Consider the following 14,032-nt stretch of genomic DNA (forward strand, 5'->3'; position numbering starts at 1 on the left):
TTCAAAACAATTTTTTTGTACTTTGATTTTATTTAAAAAGTATAATCAAATCTATAGCTCTGAGAAATCATCTTCCCATTTGGTTTTCCATAGAACATGTTAAAATTCCAACTTACGATACCATCTTTTTACTTTAGGGGATGATGAGCAGAGCGATTGGTTCTATGAGGGAGAATGTGTCCCAGGATTCACTGTCCCTAATCTTCTGCCGAAGTGGGCTCCTGATCATTGCCCTGAAGTAGAAAGAATGGATTCTGGACTGGATAAACTTTCTGATTCCACATTCCTTTTACCTTCTCGACCAGCTCAAAGAGGTAAGTTCTGGAGACCAAAATACACTTAACATTTTTATGGTTCTCTTTGGGGAGAATCATCCCATGGCAAGCATACTCATGCCTCTAAGCATGCATTAACTCTGAATTTTGGAGGTAGTCCAGGGATTTTTCTAGAAGATTCAAGGGTGAGTCTCAAAGCTTGAGGTTCTCCATTCGTACCTAAATCAACCCATGGAGACTCTTGGGATATCTGTTAGCAGGGCATTCCTTCAGCTTGCTATTGCCATTTGTGCCAGATTTAGGAAGCCTAGCAGCGTGTCACTGCTGCTTACCTGCTGTGAAACCGATGGGCTATGGAGTGCTCAGTGGGAGCCTGAAGTATTGGATCTTGGAAGAGAACACATTTCAGTAAGAACATTCACATACAAGGTATAATGACATTTTTTTAATTGGATGATTTTAAAATAATTCATTAAATAATTTTATTTTATTCTATTATTGTGGACTTAAACACAAGTACATCCTTTCCCTTTGCTTTTCCTTTACTTATGATATAGCAGGGTAGAGTGGAAAGAGCCTAGGACGGGGAAGGAACTGGGGTGATAATACTCTCAGGTACTGTCTTCTAGCTCTATGATAGAGTCACTTCATTTCCTTGGGACATGGGGGTCATCACTTAAAATAATTGCGGCTTTGAGCAAACTGTTTCAGAGGTTTCTTTTAGCTCTATAAATTTATGATTCTGGGGTGCCCAGTAATCAGTCAGTCAGTTATCAAGTATTTGTTGGGCATCTGTTGGTGGACAGAATTATGCCCAGAGCTGTAAACTCCTATAGCATTTTGTTATGATAAATTTGGGTGATTGAAAGGCCTTCTCAAAACAGTTGGCTCTTGGTAAAGATTATTGCCTGGCTGAAGCACATATTTGCTATCTTAATAACGTGCATCAAACATCTCAGCGACAATTTCTGAAAGTTCTTTATGGACCACTTAAAATGCACACAAATAAGAACAGGAAGAACAATTTAAAATGGCCTGTAATTCCATACCCAGAGACAGTGTCATTGATAACACTTGGGTGTGGATTCTTCCAGTTGTGTTTTTTATGTATAGAATACACACAGCAATTAGAAAAATGGGATTATACTATACAGGCTATTTCTACTATTATTCTATGACTTAAATGTTTTTGAAATAAGCATTTAATTTATAATTAGAAATTGTTGATAATGCCTTTTATTTGTGTAGTGTTTTCAGTTTATAAAGTACCTTTGCTGTGCTATTTCACTGAGTCTTCACATCAGCCCTGGATGATAGGACTGAGCGAGTGATTATCCCTCCTTTCTAGGTGAAGATGCCTAGGTCAGAGGTAAAGACACACACACTTAAGATCATACTGCAAAGACATGAGAATAATAAATCCTTGGCAAAAAGACTAGTGATAATAGTTTAAGAGTCAGTCTAGTAAGATCCTGGGGAGGAGGGCCTTTGGTGTACTAGAAGCCTACCATTGCTAATGAATCTTCTGCATTCCGTTTCTGAGGACTTTCTTCTTTTTTTTAGGGTACCATGCCCGCTTGAATCGTCTGCCTGGAGCTGCAGCTCGATGCCTCAGAAAGGGCCGAAGAAGGCTTGTTGGGAAGGTGACCGCTCTTACTGTCTCCTGGGCTCACTGGGAGACTGGGAGGACAGTATTCCCTGTGGGATTTGTGTACCTTGTTGATAAGCAAAGGTGCTGCAGAATTCCTTGGAGTAAATTAAGCCAACTGAAATATTTTGCAAGTTCACAAGAGTGAACCTTAATGGAGGCTATAAATGGATACACACATAAAAGATGAAGCTTAACTCGTACAGAAGTTTTGACAAAGCAAATACTGTTATGACAGTTTGTCTATAAATCTACAGGCCTGCTCTTGTCCCTTCTATTCTTTTGATTAACCTTATATTATTATTGTAAAAGTTAAAATACTCTTGGCTTCTTTATAACTCCTAAATTCATGAATGCTTCTTCTGTCCTCACTTTGGTCTTTTATTCTAGAATTCATTAAAAAGTAAAAAACTGGAAAGAAAACCTGTTATCAGATTTCAAAAGCTTCTCCTTGGCCACATGGGAGGACTCTCCACGTTCAGTTCTGCCTTTGTCAGGGACTGTACTGGGCACTCAGTTCATTTAGTCCTCTTAACAACCTTATAGAACAGGTGATATTCCCACTTAGCAGATGAGGAAAACTTGGGTTCAAAGAAGCTAGGTAATGTCTAATATTACCCAGATAGAAGTTGCAGAAGAGAGGATTGAACCCAGCTGTACTTCTCTTTTATCTTTTAAAATTATTAATTTTTTTGAAGATTATTTATTAGTTTGGGAGAGAGCACAAGTGGGGGGGAGGGGTAAAGGGAGAGGGATGAGCAGACTCCTCCTGAGCAGGGAACCGCTCGATCCCAGGATTCTGGGATCATGACTTGAGCCGAAGGCAGACACTTAACTGACTCACCCAGGTGCCCCTAAAAATTACTTTAATTTTTTACTCTAGCTTTGAGATTGAAGGTAGGTTAAGACTGGGGCTCATGCCTAGTTAGAGAGGATGGTGGTGGGCAAAGGGCAATTTCAGAGCATTAATGTGTTCACTGCATAAACATTTAGAATGCCTGCTATGTGTCCGGCTCTGTGCCAGGCCAGGTACATAGTGATCACAGCCACAGCCTGGCTACCCTCAGGGGGCTCCTGTTTTGTAGTTGAAATAAGGAACCGTTTTCTGAAATTTTAGCTATGTAAAAGAAATGAAGCTATTTATTTCCAGGTGAACTCAGATATTTTTAATCTTTAAATTCAATTTCAAATCTCTTAATTAGAAAGACATTTGATTATTGGAAGAATGATACCTTTTTCTTTTGCCTCATTGATTTCACAGACATTAAAATGCTGCTTTCACTGTTCTGGGAGCTTATTCTTAGTTAACAGGACAGCTAATAGGGTAGGAATACGTAAGGTGGAGGGAGGCAGGAGGTTGGGAATAGGGAACAAAGAGATGGTTTTACTTTTTCTCTTTGTCAGTTAGACTTGAAAGATAATGTTCTACCTACTATCTACCTTACTTTGTTTCAGCTCCTATAAAATAAGAGCCTTCCACTTCCATGGAAGTAAATCAGTTCGTCTTGAAGGCTCCCTTTAGCTTGCCTGGAAGGAAACTCTAGGGCCTATTGGATGTGCGTCTAAGAATTTCAAATGAATAGGATAATATTTACTTGTTTAATTCATCTTCATCACCTTAAAGGGATATTTGTCATTTGTAGCAGAGGTCAATGTTCTGCCCCCCTTCTTTCCCCTCCCCCACCTCTCTTCTCTTTTTCTAAATTGTAATCATAAATAATGAGTTTCATTCACAGCTCCCTGCCAGCGAGCTGCTAATTACGCAAAGTACTGCTTGTAATTTACACAGTAATAAACTGTAAATTTAAACATTACGGCACTTTAAGTTAATAATTTTTCTGCAGTAACAAATAGCTCATTTTTCACCCGTCCTTTCCCTTGGCCCCGCTATTATGGCTGTGTCTGTGACCAGGAGGCATGTGTGTAATGGATGAAGAATGTGAAGAATACAGTATGTGAAACCTTTTCATTTAGCGCCACTCCCGCCCAGAATCTGACCTCAAATTAATTTTTCTATAGTCAATTGTACCCTAATATTTTAGGCTAATCCACACACATAAATGAATACCGATCATAATATTTGCCCAGTAACAAATGTGTTTGAGTAACAGCCTTCACATTCTTGACATTCATGCCCGTGACTTACGTGTGCTCATCTTAACATTTACTCTGATGTGCGTAACTCTTATTCATGTACCATTGGTGCGCTTCCCCAGGTACTGTGATAGACATTCATTGTAAATGTACTCAAGTTAAGTAAAGGGTGAGTGCCTTGTGCCATTTTTCAATTTTTTGGAGATGATTAGTTAGTTTCTGAATTGCTTGTGGTGTTATGGGTAAGATTTCATATTACAGTCTTAAGAACCCTAAATTTAAGAACCAATTTGTATAAACTTCTGTTTTACTTTAAGAGATGATGCTTAAGAGATAAGACAGGGTAACAGTTTTTGTAAGTTGCAAAATTCCTTTAATATGTATACATTTATTCAGCAGATGTTAGGTGTTACCAGTGAGGACTGGGTAAATTTCCCATTATGAAGACTGTTGGGGCTGTAATCGTATGATCTGGGGAGGTTGGTGTGCAGCCTGTTAAGTTCTGTATACTTTAATAACTCACTATTAAAATGCTATTTATAGTAAACAAGGTTTGTAATGACTTTTTTGGAACACTAGAGAAAAATAAGTCTAGAATAACGTAACACTTTTAAGATAGATTCCCATAAAAAGAAATAAACTTGCTGTTGGATTTTAAGATTGACATTTGACATGTGCCTTTGAGGTCGCTGGCACAGGTATGGGAAAGTGTGAACTTGATATCAGATCATACTTTATTTGTTTCTGTGGTTAGATGACACTCTTATCTTCCTTGCCTTTGCAGGAGACCAGCATAAGTACTGAGAGAATAGGCCACATCATTAGTGACCCTCGGCAGAAGGAGTAAGTGCTTATATATTTACTCATTATCCTAGCCCATTCCTTGGAGTAGGAGGCAGGGGGAAGTTTTACGAAGGAACCTAGAAATCTGAGCTGAATGAGATCTTGAAGATTTGTACTTTACAACAGTTAACATGGCTAATGCTCTAATCTCATGAGAGTGATTTTTTTTTCCTTTCTAGACTAATTTTTATTTCTTTGCTGTTTATATGTATAGATGCTGCTTTATAAAAGTAGCCTCCAATTAGGATGTTACTATTTATTTATTTATATTGATTGGGATTGATGTATAACTTTACATAAGTTTTAGGTGTACAACATTGTAATTCAATATTTGTGTCCACTACAAAGTGATCATCACCATAAATCTAGGTGCCATACTTCAGCTTGAAATGGAGCCCTTTCACCCACCCCTCAACCCCCTTCTCTCTGGGAACCACCAATCCATTCCTTGTATCTATGAGTTTGTTTTATTTTGTTTTATTCTTTCATTTGTTTTGTTTTTAGCTTCCACATATAAATGCTATCATACGGTATTTGTCTTCTCTCTCTGACTTACTCATTTAACCTAATCCCTCAGAGTTCATCCATGTTGTCACAAATGGCAAGATTTCCTTCTCTTTTATGATGGAGTAGTATTCCATTGTGTGTATGTATATTTATGTATACACCACATGTTCTTTATCCGTTGATGGACACTTAGGTTGTTTCCATATCTTGGCCATTGTAAATAATGCTTCAGTGAACATAGAGGTGTATATGTCTTTTCAAGTTGGTGTTTTCATATTCCTTGGATAAATATGCAGAAGTGGAATAGCTGGATCATATGATAGATCTATTTTTAATTTTTTGAGGAATCTCCATACTATTTTCCAGAGTGGCTGTACCAGTTTACATTCCCACCAACAGTGTACTAAGATTCCCTTTTCTTCACATCCTCAACAACACTTGTTATTTCTTGTTTTGTTGATAATAGCCATTTTAACAGGTGTGAGGTGATACCTCATTGTGGTTTTGATTTTCATTTCTCTGAAATTAGTGATATTGAGCATCTTTTCATGTGCCTGTGGGCCTATATGTCTTTGGGGAAATGTCCTTCACGCCCTCTGCCCATATTTTAATTGGATTGTTTGGGGTTTTTTGTTGTTGAGTTATATGAGTTCTTTATATATTTTGGATGTTAATCCTTTATCTGATACATGATTTGCAGTATCTTCTCCCATTCAGTAGGTTGCATTTTTGTTTTATTGATAATTTCCTTTGCTGCACAGAAGCTTTTTAGTCTGATGTCCCATTTATTTTTGTTTTGTTTCCCTTGCCTTTGGAGTCAGACAAGCCCCCCCCCCCCCAAAAAAAAAATCAAAAGAGACCCATGACAAGAGGCTTATCACCTATGTGTTCTTCTAGGAATTTTATGCTTTCAAGTTCTACATTCAAGTCCTTAATCCATTTATTTTGAATTAATTTTTGTGTATGGTATAAGATAGTGATCTAGTTTTCTTCTTTTGTATGTGACTGTTCAGTTTTCCCAACATCACTTATTGAAGAGACTGTCTTTTCCCCATTGTATATTCTGGCCTCTTTTGTAAATTAATTGACCATATTTGCATGGGCTCTCTCTTCTGTTCCATTAATCTGTGTGTCTGTTTTTATGCCCATACCTTAGTATTTTGGTTACTATAGCTTTGTAGTATAATTGGAAACCAGGGAGCATGATACCTCCAGCTTTGTTCTTTCTCAAGATTGCTGTGGGTATTCGGGGTCTTTTGTGGTTCCATACAAATTTTTAGAATTATTTGTTCTAGTCCTGTAAAGTATGCCATTGGGACTTGAATCTGTAGGTTGCTTTGGGTAGTATGGACAGTTTAACAGTGTTAATTCTTCCAGTCCATGAGCATGGAATATCTTTCCATTTATTTGTGTCTTCAGTTTCTTTCATCAGTGTCTTGTAGTTCTCAGTGTCCAGGTCTTTCACCTCCTCGGTTAAATTTATTCCTGGGTGTTTTATTCTTTTTAATATAATTGTAAATGGGCCTATTTTCTCATTTCTCTTTCTGATAGTTCATTATTAGTGTAGAGAAACACAACAGATTCTGTACGTTGATTTTGTATCCTGCAGCTTTGCTGAATTCATTTATCAGTTCTAACAGTTTTTTGATGGAGTCCTTAGGGTTTTCTATGTATGGTATCATGTCATCTGCAAACTGATAGTTTTACTTCTTCCTTTACAGAATGTTATATTTTAAGCTAATTTTTCTGTCTCTTAAAATTTTTTTTGTTCAAAATGCCTCTGTATTCTCCTCTAGGCTGCTTTTCCCATTTTTAGACCTCTGTCTAGAGAAATATCTTTTTGTCTTCACTACTGTGGACATGCAACTGGAAAGCCTGTGTTATAGGAAAAGTATTCCCCCCCTTTCTTGTGACAGCCTTGTCCCCTAACATGATTGGCTATTCGATGTCTCCTGTGTGCTTCATGGTTAATATCTAGTTGTGATCCTATACTCGTTAGCCTGGTCAAATTTGTCGTTTGTGAGTATGTTTTGTGTTCTTGTTGAATTTGGGGATCCTGTTGTCACTACACAGGTGAGAGTATTTTGGTGGGTTTGTTTTTAGAGAGTCCAGTGTTTTACATTTCATTATAAGGCTTTTTCCTTTGAAGAGTTATTTTTCACAAAAAACGTTTGTATACATTTACCATCCCTTTCCTTTTCTCCTCCAGTTCCTTCTTTTCACCAGTTCTTTCTTCATCTTCACTTGGTTACCCCAGCATCTTTTTTTCTGCTCCTCCTCTATAATTTCCAATTGCTTCTTTTATTGTTTTCTTTCTGTTGTTCTCTCCTTCTCTTTAGTTTCTGGTTACCGTCAGCTGGGAAAAGAGAACGAAATCAGGTAAGATCGCTTTTCTTTGTCATCTTTATTTTATCATTTGATTTCCTTTTCTTTAGAAAGAATAAAGCATTGGCTTCTGATTTTCCTCACATTTCTGCTTGTGCACATGAGGTAAGGTCCGATGTTATGGTTTTTTTAGAGGACTGTTGTCTAAGATTATCTGATACTATAAGAACTGTAGCTAATTCCCTTTTTTAGGTTCAACTGTGGTGTTTTTTTTTCTGTTTATTACTTGTAATGCATATTTCATAGGGATCCTATTTTTATTTTAGTTTTGAACTTTGCAGTAAGAAATCAGAATGAACCTCATTGGTTTATGGTTCAGTTCAGCACCAGCATCGTATACTGAGAAGTACAGTGGTGAGACCTGAGCATAAGAAACAGGAGGGAGGGCTGCTGGGAGTGAGCCTTGCCCTCTTAGTCTCTTAGTCTCTTCCCTGGCTACCCCTGGAGAGGGCCCTTGGCAAATCTAGGCCTTTATAGGGGTCATAATTTAAAAATTACTGACGGTGGCTATCAGTATGTTCCTTTAATGTTTGAAGCTTTTGATTTTTGTGGGGATAGAGGTTGCTTTATCTCGATTAGGTATAAAATAGGTGAAGACTGGTAGGTAGAAATCTCAGGCGTCCTGTTGCTCAGCGGTTTTTATTTTGTGTTTTGACTCCTTAGGACTTACTAAATTGATGTACAGTTTAGACTTGGAACCTTCCTTTTGAAGTTACTATTTCAAAATGAACTAGAGCAGTGGCACACCTAACTGGTGTGTGCTTATGAGATGATTTTAGATGGTGTGTGGACATATGATTGATTATTACTTTAAGTTATAATTTGTATTAGAAAAAAAAAATCATTCTATCAATCTTGTTGTTCCATAGAAAGAGTAAGGACAAGGTTGAGTAAAAATAATTGGTATGAAGAAAAATAGTGAGTAAATATAGTGCAGGTGGTGGGCAGATACAAAGTCATTAAGGTGGTATGTGAGAGACAGGAAGCCAGGGTACTGATTATGTTTGCATCAGAGGATCGAGAGGCAGAAGAGGGCCTATGGTGATCATCTAGTCCAGATCTGTTACTTACAAATAAGAGTTAAACGATTTGCCCAGAGTCAGACTTCTTTGTAGGTTCTTTTGAAATTACCATTTAGAGTTCCGGTCTTAAGATATATTTAGTACTGAAATTTGGGGGAAGGATTATTTATTCTGGGAGAAGTCCCTAGAAAGCTAGAAAACAGAAAGTAAGGTATTTCTTCTATATTGTATCTGAGTTTGATCCTCACAACCACCTTTTGAGATAAATAGAAGTTTTACAGAAGAGAAATTGGAATTATAAACTGAAAGCAGTATTTAATTTAGCCCCCACAGCAATCCTGTAAAATAGGTAAGATAAGCAGTGCATCCATTATACAGATGAGGATAGTAAAGCTCAGAAAGTAGTAGTTTTTAATGTATGGCAACTCAGGGATAGACTGGAATTAAATGTTAGGTATTCTTAATCTAGTTCTGTTTCTACTAACAACGGCTGCTGGTATGTGTTAACCAGTTATTTACTGGAAACATTGACCAGGATAAGGAAATAAAAAAGTAATTTCATGCTAGTTTTCTTAGGAACAAGGGCTAATAATCAATAGCGTAGGTTCCTGTTATGTCAAATAGAAAGTACTATCTTCTACCATTTAAGTAATTGTCATGTATTAGAAGTTTTTAAAAATTGTTATTTACCAAGGAATAGCCTTTTTTGAGGTGTGTGGGATCAGTATGCTATATTCATGGTTGCAACTTTACTGAATGGTGTCTGCGATATGGTAAAAGAGTCAAACGGTCAAAGGGGCAAAGGAATCAAACAGCAGGCCACTCTAGGATCAGGTCTTTTTCATATAAGCTTTTCTAAAATAATCTCATTTATTCCTGCAGTTTAATCCCCTGTCTCCCCTTTACTCCTTGGATGTTCTCACTGACGCTTCTCACCGAAGATGTTCACCAGCACACTGCTCTGCCAGGTAATTGTCTTCTGGTGGCGGTTTCCTTCCAGACAATACCCTTTCCTTTATAACACTCTTCAAGTTATAAAGTATATTTGTATATAATATCCAATTTGATCTTTCAACAACCTTTAGAGACCAGTAGATGTTTTACAGATACAGAAACCAAGGCAGTGTTGAAGGATCTTTCCTATGATCACATGGCTAGTATGTGATTTAAGTCGCAACTGTGACCTAAGTCTTCTGACTTGTATTAGAGCATGGATTTTTTTTTTTTGTTTTTTTGACAATATGGGGCTTGAATTGACAACCCTGAGATCAAGACCTGAGCTGAAATCAAGAGTCAGATGCTTAACCAGCTGAGCCACCCAAGTGCCCCTATGTCTTCTGACTTGTATTTCCTATTTCTTCGGCTAAAAGCCCCATCTTCAAAGAACATTACTAATGGTCCTTGCCTTGACCTGCAAAATTCTGCGTAATTTGCCTTCTGCCTGCATGTCCAGCCTCCTTTCCTATACTTCTTTCTCCTCACTAGGGTAGAGAGGTCCAGCTGTGCCAGGGATCTCAGCTCCATTTTGTTCATCAAAAATAGCAACCCTTTTCTGCCCCTGAACCTTCACACTTGTTCCCTTTGTCTGGAGTCCCATGCTAAGCCTCTTCTCACGGTTGGCTACTTCTCATCTCAACTCAGAGAGGACCTCTCAGACCATCCTATCTAAAGGGGCCACCTCCACTGCTCTCTGCTCATCGATTTTTTTCCCCTAAAGCTTTATCACAGTCTATAATGAATATGCTTGTTGGGTTCCCCCCCCACAACTTTTTTCTCCTGTCTCACTAGGATATAAGCTTCATAGTGTGGGGACTTTGTTTTGTCTTGTTCCCTGATAATATCCCCAGCACCTAACATAGTGTCTGGCACTTACTAGACATTCGGTATGTATTTGTTAGATGAGTCCTTTGCCAGTGTGGCAGAGTGAATCCTGCATTTTTCAATAGAAATTCTCTGGAGTTAGATGACATGGGAAGTAAACATGGTGTTATTGGTAGCATCCCCTAGCAGGGTTATTGTGCACAAAGGAGGAGCTGATAGGCTGAACCATAGAACTTTTATTATTTCTAGTGGCACAAAGGATTTCTTTCCAAGGTTCTGATGTGGTGGGTTTTTTTTTGTTTTTTGTTTTCCTTTTGTTAATTCATTCCTAAGTGGATATGTTCATAGATTGGTGTGCAAGCACAGGAAATTATCCTTTCACAGATCCAATGAGAACTTCCACTATGGGCTGTAATAATAAATTCTGCCCCATAACCTGTTGCCAACTGCCAAACCTTCTACTGGACAAGTAGTAATAAAGTAATAAATTACTTCTATAAGGCCTTCTCTTCAGTAGTGTGCTGTTTGTTCATCATTCACTCACTCAGCACTTGCTGACTCCGTACTGTGCACCAGACTCTTTTGTTCAGCTACTACTCTCAGGAGCTTCCATTCTCTTGAGAAAGCCAGGCATGGAAATCAGCAGTACAGTGTAAAGTGACAGGTGTGTAAAAATGTACACCAGAATGATACAAAGCCCAGAAGAGAGGCTCGGGGAAGTTTTCTTAGGGGTGGTGATTCTCAAGCTGTCTTGAAAGACCCAAGATTTCAATGCATAGGAAAGCAGTCCTCCAGCTTTTTGTCTTAATCCCACATGAAATAATGGCTGTGTATACTCTTTGGGAAGATTATATGAATAGCACCATATCCTGTCAGATGCAGAAAGTGGATTCTTTGCCCTCCTCCCTTTACCTCTGTTACCTAAAGCTGTGCCTTTACTGTGCTGAGATCAGTATCCATGCTTTTATCAGGTTTCCTGTTGCTTCTAAAGCCTCATCCTGACTGGAGTGGGCGTCAGCTTTTTGTTTCGTTATGTATCTTACTATCCACGTCATTGTCTTCGTTCTCCTGCTGGCGGGGCTTGTGGTCAGACTTGGAAATGTAAGAAAGTCTAGGCTGTGCTTCTAGTGCAGTCAGCTCTAGGGAAATACTGCTTATTGCTTTAGACCATTGCTACAAACAAGGTGAGAGAATGTGGACAATTCTAGCTCATCTTTGTCCTTCTAGATGTCATTCCCAGGGCAGTGGATACAGAGTGGCTTGCATTCTTTGGGGGTAGGGGATTACTTTTTTTTTTTAAGGTTTTATTTATGTATTTATTTATTTATTTATTTGACAGAGACCTAGAGAGAGAGCACAGATAGGCAGAGCGGCAGGCAGAGGGAGAGGGAGAAGCAGGCTCTCTGTGGAGCAGGGAGCCCGACACGGGGCTCGATCCCAGGACCCTGGGATCACGACCTGAGCCGAAGGCAGCCGCTTAACCGACTGAGCCACCCAGGCGCCCCGGGGAAGCCATTTTTTAAATTTCAGTTTATCTGATCCTTAAAAAATGGTTTTTTGTTGTAATTGTACATAGAGACATCCAGTAGCACATATTTTTGTTTTATGTATATGTATTACATACATAAAGGGTGTTTGTGCAAATGTTTTACTCACGAGGGAGCAGTCAATAAAGTTTGGCAACCATGGCTCTGTGGGAAATGGTCTGCACAAGCGACCTCTAAGCAATTTTTAGAAAATGTGGGTGATGAAACCCTGAGCCCTCAGGGCATCCTCCCACTCCTTTGAAGTTGGGGAGGGGGATGGTCCCTGCCCAGCAAGGGGTCAGTTGAGAAGGAGCCATTTAGCTCGGGTGTGGCTGAAGGATAAGATGGGCTTCGGAGCTGGATGGTTGGCTTTGCAGAGTGGACACTGTTTAACAAAGCCTGGTGTCTAGCAAGGAATGTTAAAGAGCCATGGTGGCAGGGAAAAGGCAGGTGAATGACTGTATTAAAAACTGTTTCGAATGGAAATTTTATCTTTTTCTTGTTCCATTTTATTTGTAGTAGGAAAAGATTTCTTTCAAAGCATCTGGGCAGCCTTGGGAATTTCACACCTATCATTAGAACGGTGTGTGTGTGTGTGTGTGTGTGTGTGTGTGTGTGTGGTGACTATGTTATCATTAGTGGTATAATTTTATTTTGCGAAGAGAGAAGTGTTTCCTGTTTTATCACAGCTTTCCCCGAGGAGGGCTGGTGTATTAATTTGCTGTATTGCCTCCTGGCTGTTCCCAGGCTGTTTTTCCTCTTCATCATGGAATTTTTAATGGCCCTGGTGCCTCTTGGGAAGCATGTGAGGAAGAGTTCCTCAGGGAGTGCTTCCCTTTTTTCACATGCCTATAATTACTCTCCTTTAAGAGCACAAAGAGTTTGATAATCATGCCTGAACTGTGAAGGTTTCCTCTTGTTGGGTTACTGAGCTGAGGCTGCTTCCTGCCTGGACATCCCTGTTCCGCTGACTGGAACACTCAGCTGCAGGAGACTGAGGACCCCTCAACCACTCTCTCACTGCTGGAGCCAGTCAGCTCTGGTTCTCACAGTGAGGCCTGGGGCTCACTGGGGGGGCATGAGTGACCTCAGGGACTCTCATGTTCAGTGTTTAATTGCTATAAACAAGGAAATGATGGGACCGTGATTTTAAGAGAACACTTTATTGATGTATCATTTTAATACAGCCCCAGATGGCAGGTGCAATGGATGGGCAAGGGAGTCTTTGTGGTCTTTGTACCACCTAATAGATTTGTGGGTTATGAGGTTTTCAGAACTACCACTCTAGAAATACTTAAATTTGATGTTTTTCAGCTCTCACTGCACTTTTGAATCACCTGAGAAGCTATAAAAATATAGCCATGCTGAGCCCCACTCCAAAGATTCTGACTTAACTGATCTGGGATGAGGCCCAAGCATTGGCATTATTTTTAAGTTCCCAGGTGACTCTAATACACAGCCATGGTTACGAACTGTTGCCCTAAATGCATATGATTTTATGGCTGGTGCTTTGTAATTTTCTTAATAGGAAATCCCGTTTTGTAATCAACATGAGCTCTGTGATTTGGTATTGGGTGCGTGAGTTCTGACGGGACGTGGAATGCTGGACTTCAGTTTGGAGGACTTCCAAAGTGAAGAAGAGAACGTCAGTGTCTAGCACAGTGCCCGGCACATAGTGATTCACTGATGGGCGGACTTGCTGGGTAGGTGTTGGGATAGTTGGCAGGGTGCATGGATGAACTTCGTAAACCAGCTGTTTTGGTTTGGTTGTTTTGGTTGCTGGTATTGGGATGTTGTATTAAAGTAGTAATACTTGTTACCGGCCTTAGGACTTGCTGCTGCTCAAGCAGCAGATGGTGTGATTGGTGTTTGGGTGGCCGCAGTGGTATTGCTGTCAAGGACACGGTTCTA

At 39.3% G+C, this 14,032-nt stretch overlaps 1 protein-coding gene across 4 annotated transcripts in view; it reads left to right on the top strand.

Moving 5' to 3' along the window:
- GPATCH2L (G-patch domain containing 2 like) overlaps positions 1-14,032 on the top strand; it is a 57,549-nt gene that overhangs the window by 22,145 nt on the left and 21,372 nt on the right. For 3 of the 4 annotated variants that reach the window (XM_032405646.1, XM_032405644.1, XM_032405647.1), the window contains exons 4-8: positions 138-314; positions 1,839-1,918; positions 4,802-4,860; positions 7,803-7,857; positions 9,657-9,742. In XM_032405646.1, coding sequence (XP_032261537.1) covers positions 138-314; positions 1,839-1,918; positions 4,802-4,860; positions 7,803-7,857; positions 9,657-9,742 — 457 coding nt within the window. Of the gene's footprint in view, positions 1-137; positions 315-1,838; positions 1,919-4,801; positions 4,861-7,706; positions 7,747-7,802; positions 7,858-9,656; positions 9,743-14,032 lie in introns of all 4 variants that reach the window. The other variant, XM_032405645.1, reaches the window with a different exon arrangement.

This window comes from Phoca vitulina, unplaced genomic scaffold, assembly GCF_004348235.1.
Source record: "Phoca vitulina isolate PV1807 unplaced genomic scaffold, GSC_HSeal_1.0 scaffold7, whole genome shotgun sequence".
Classification (NCBI taxonomy): domain Eukaryota; kingdom Metazoa; phylum Chordata; class Mammalia; order Carnivora; family Phocidae; genus Phoca; species Phoca vitulina.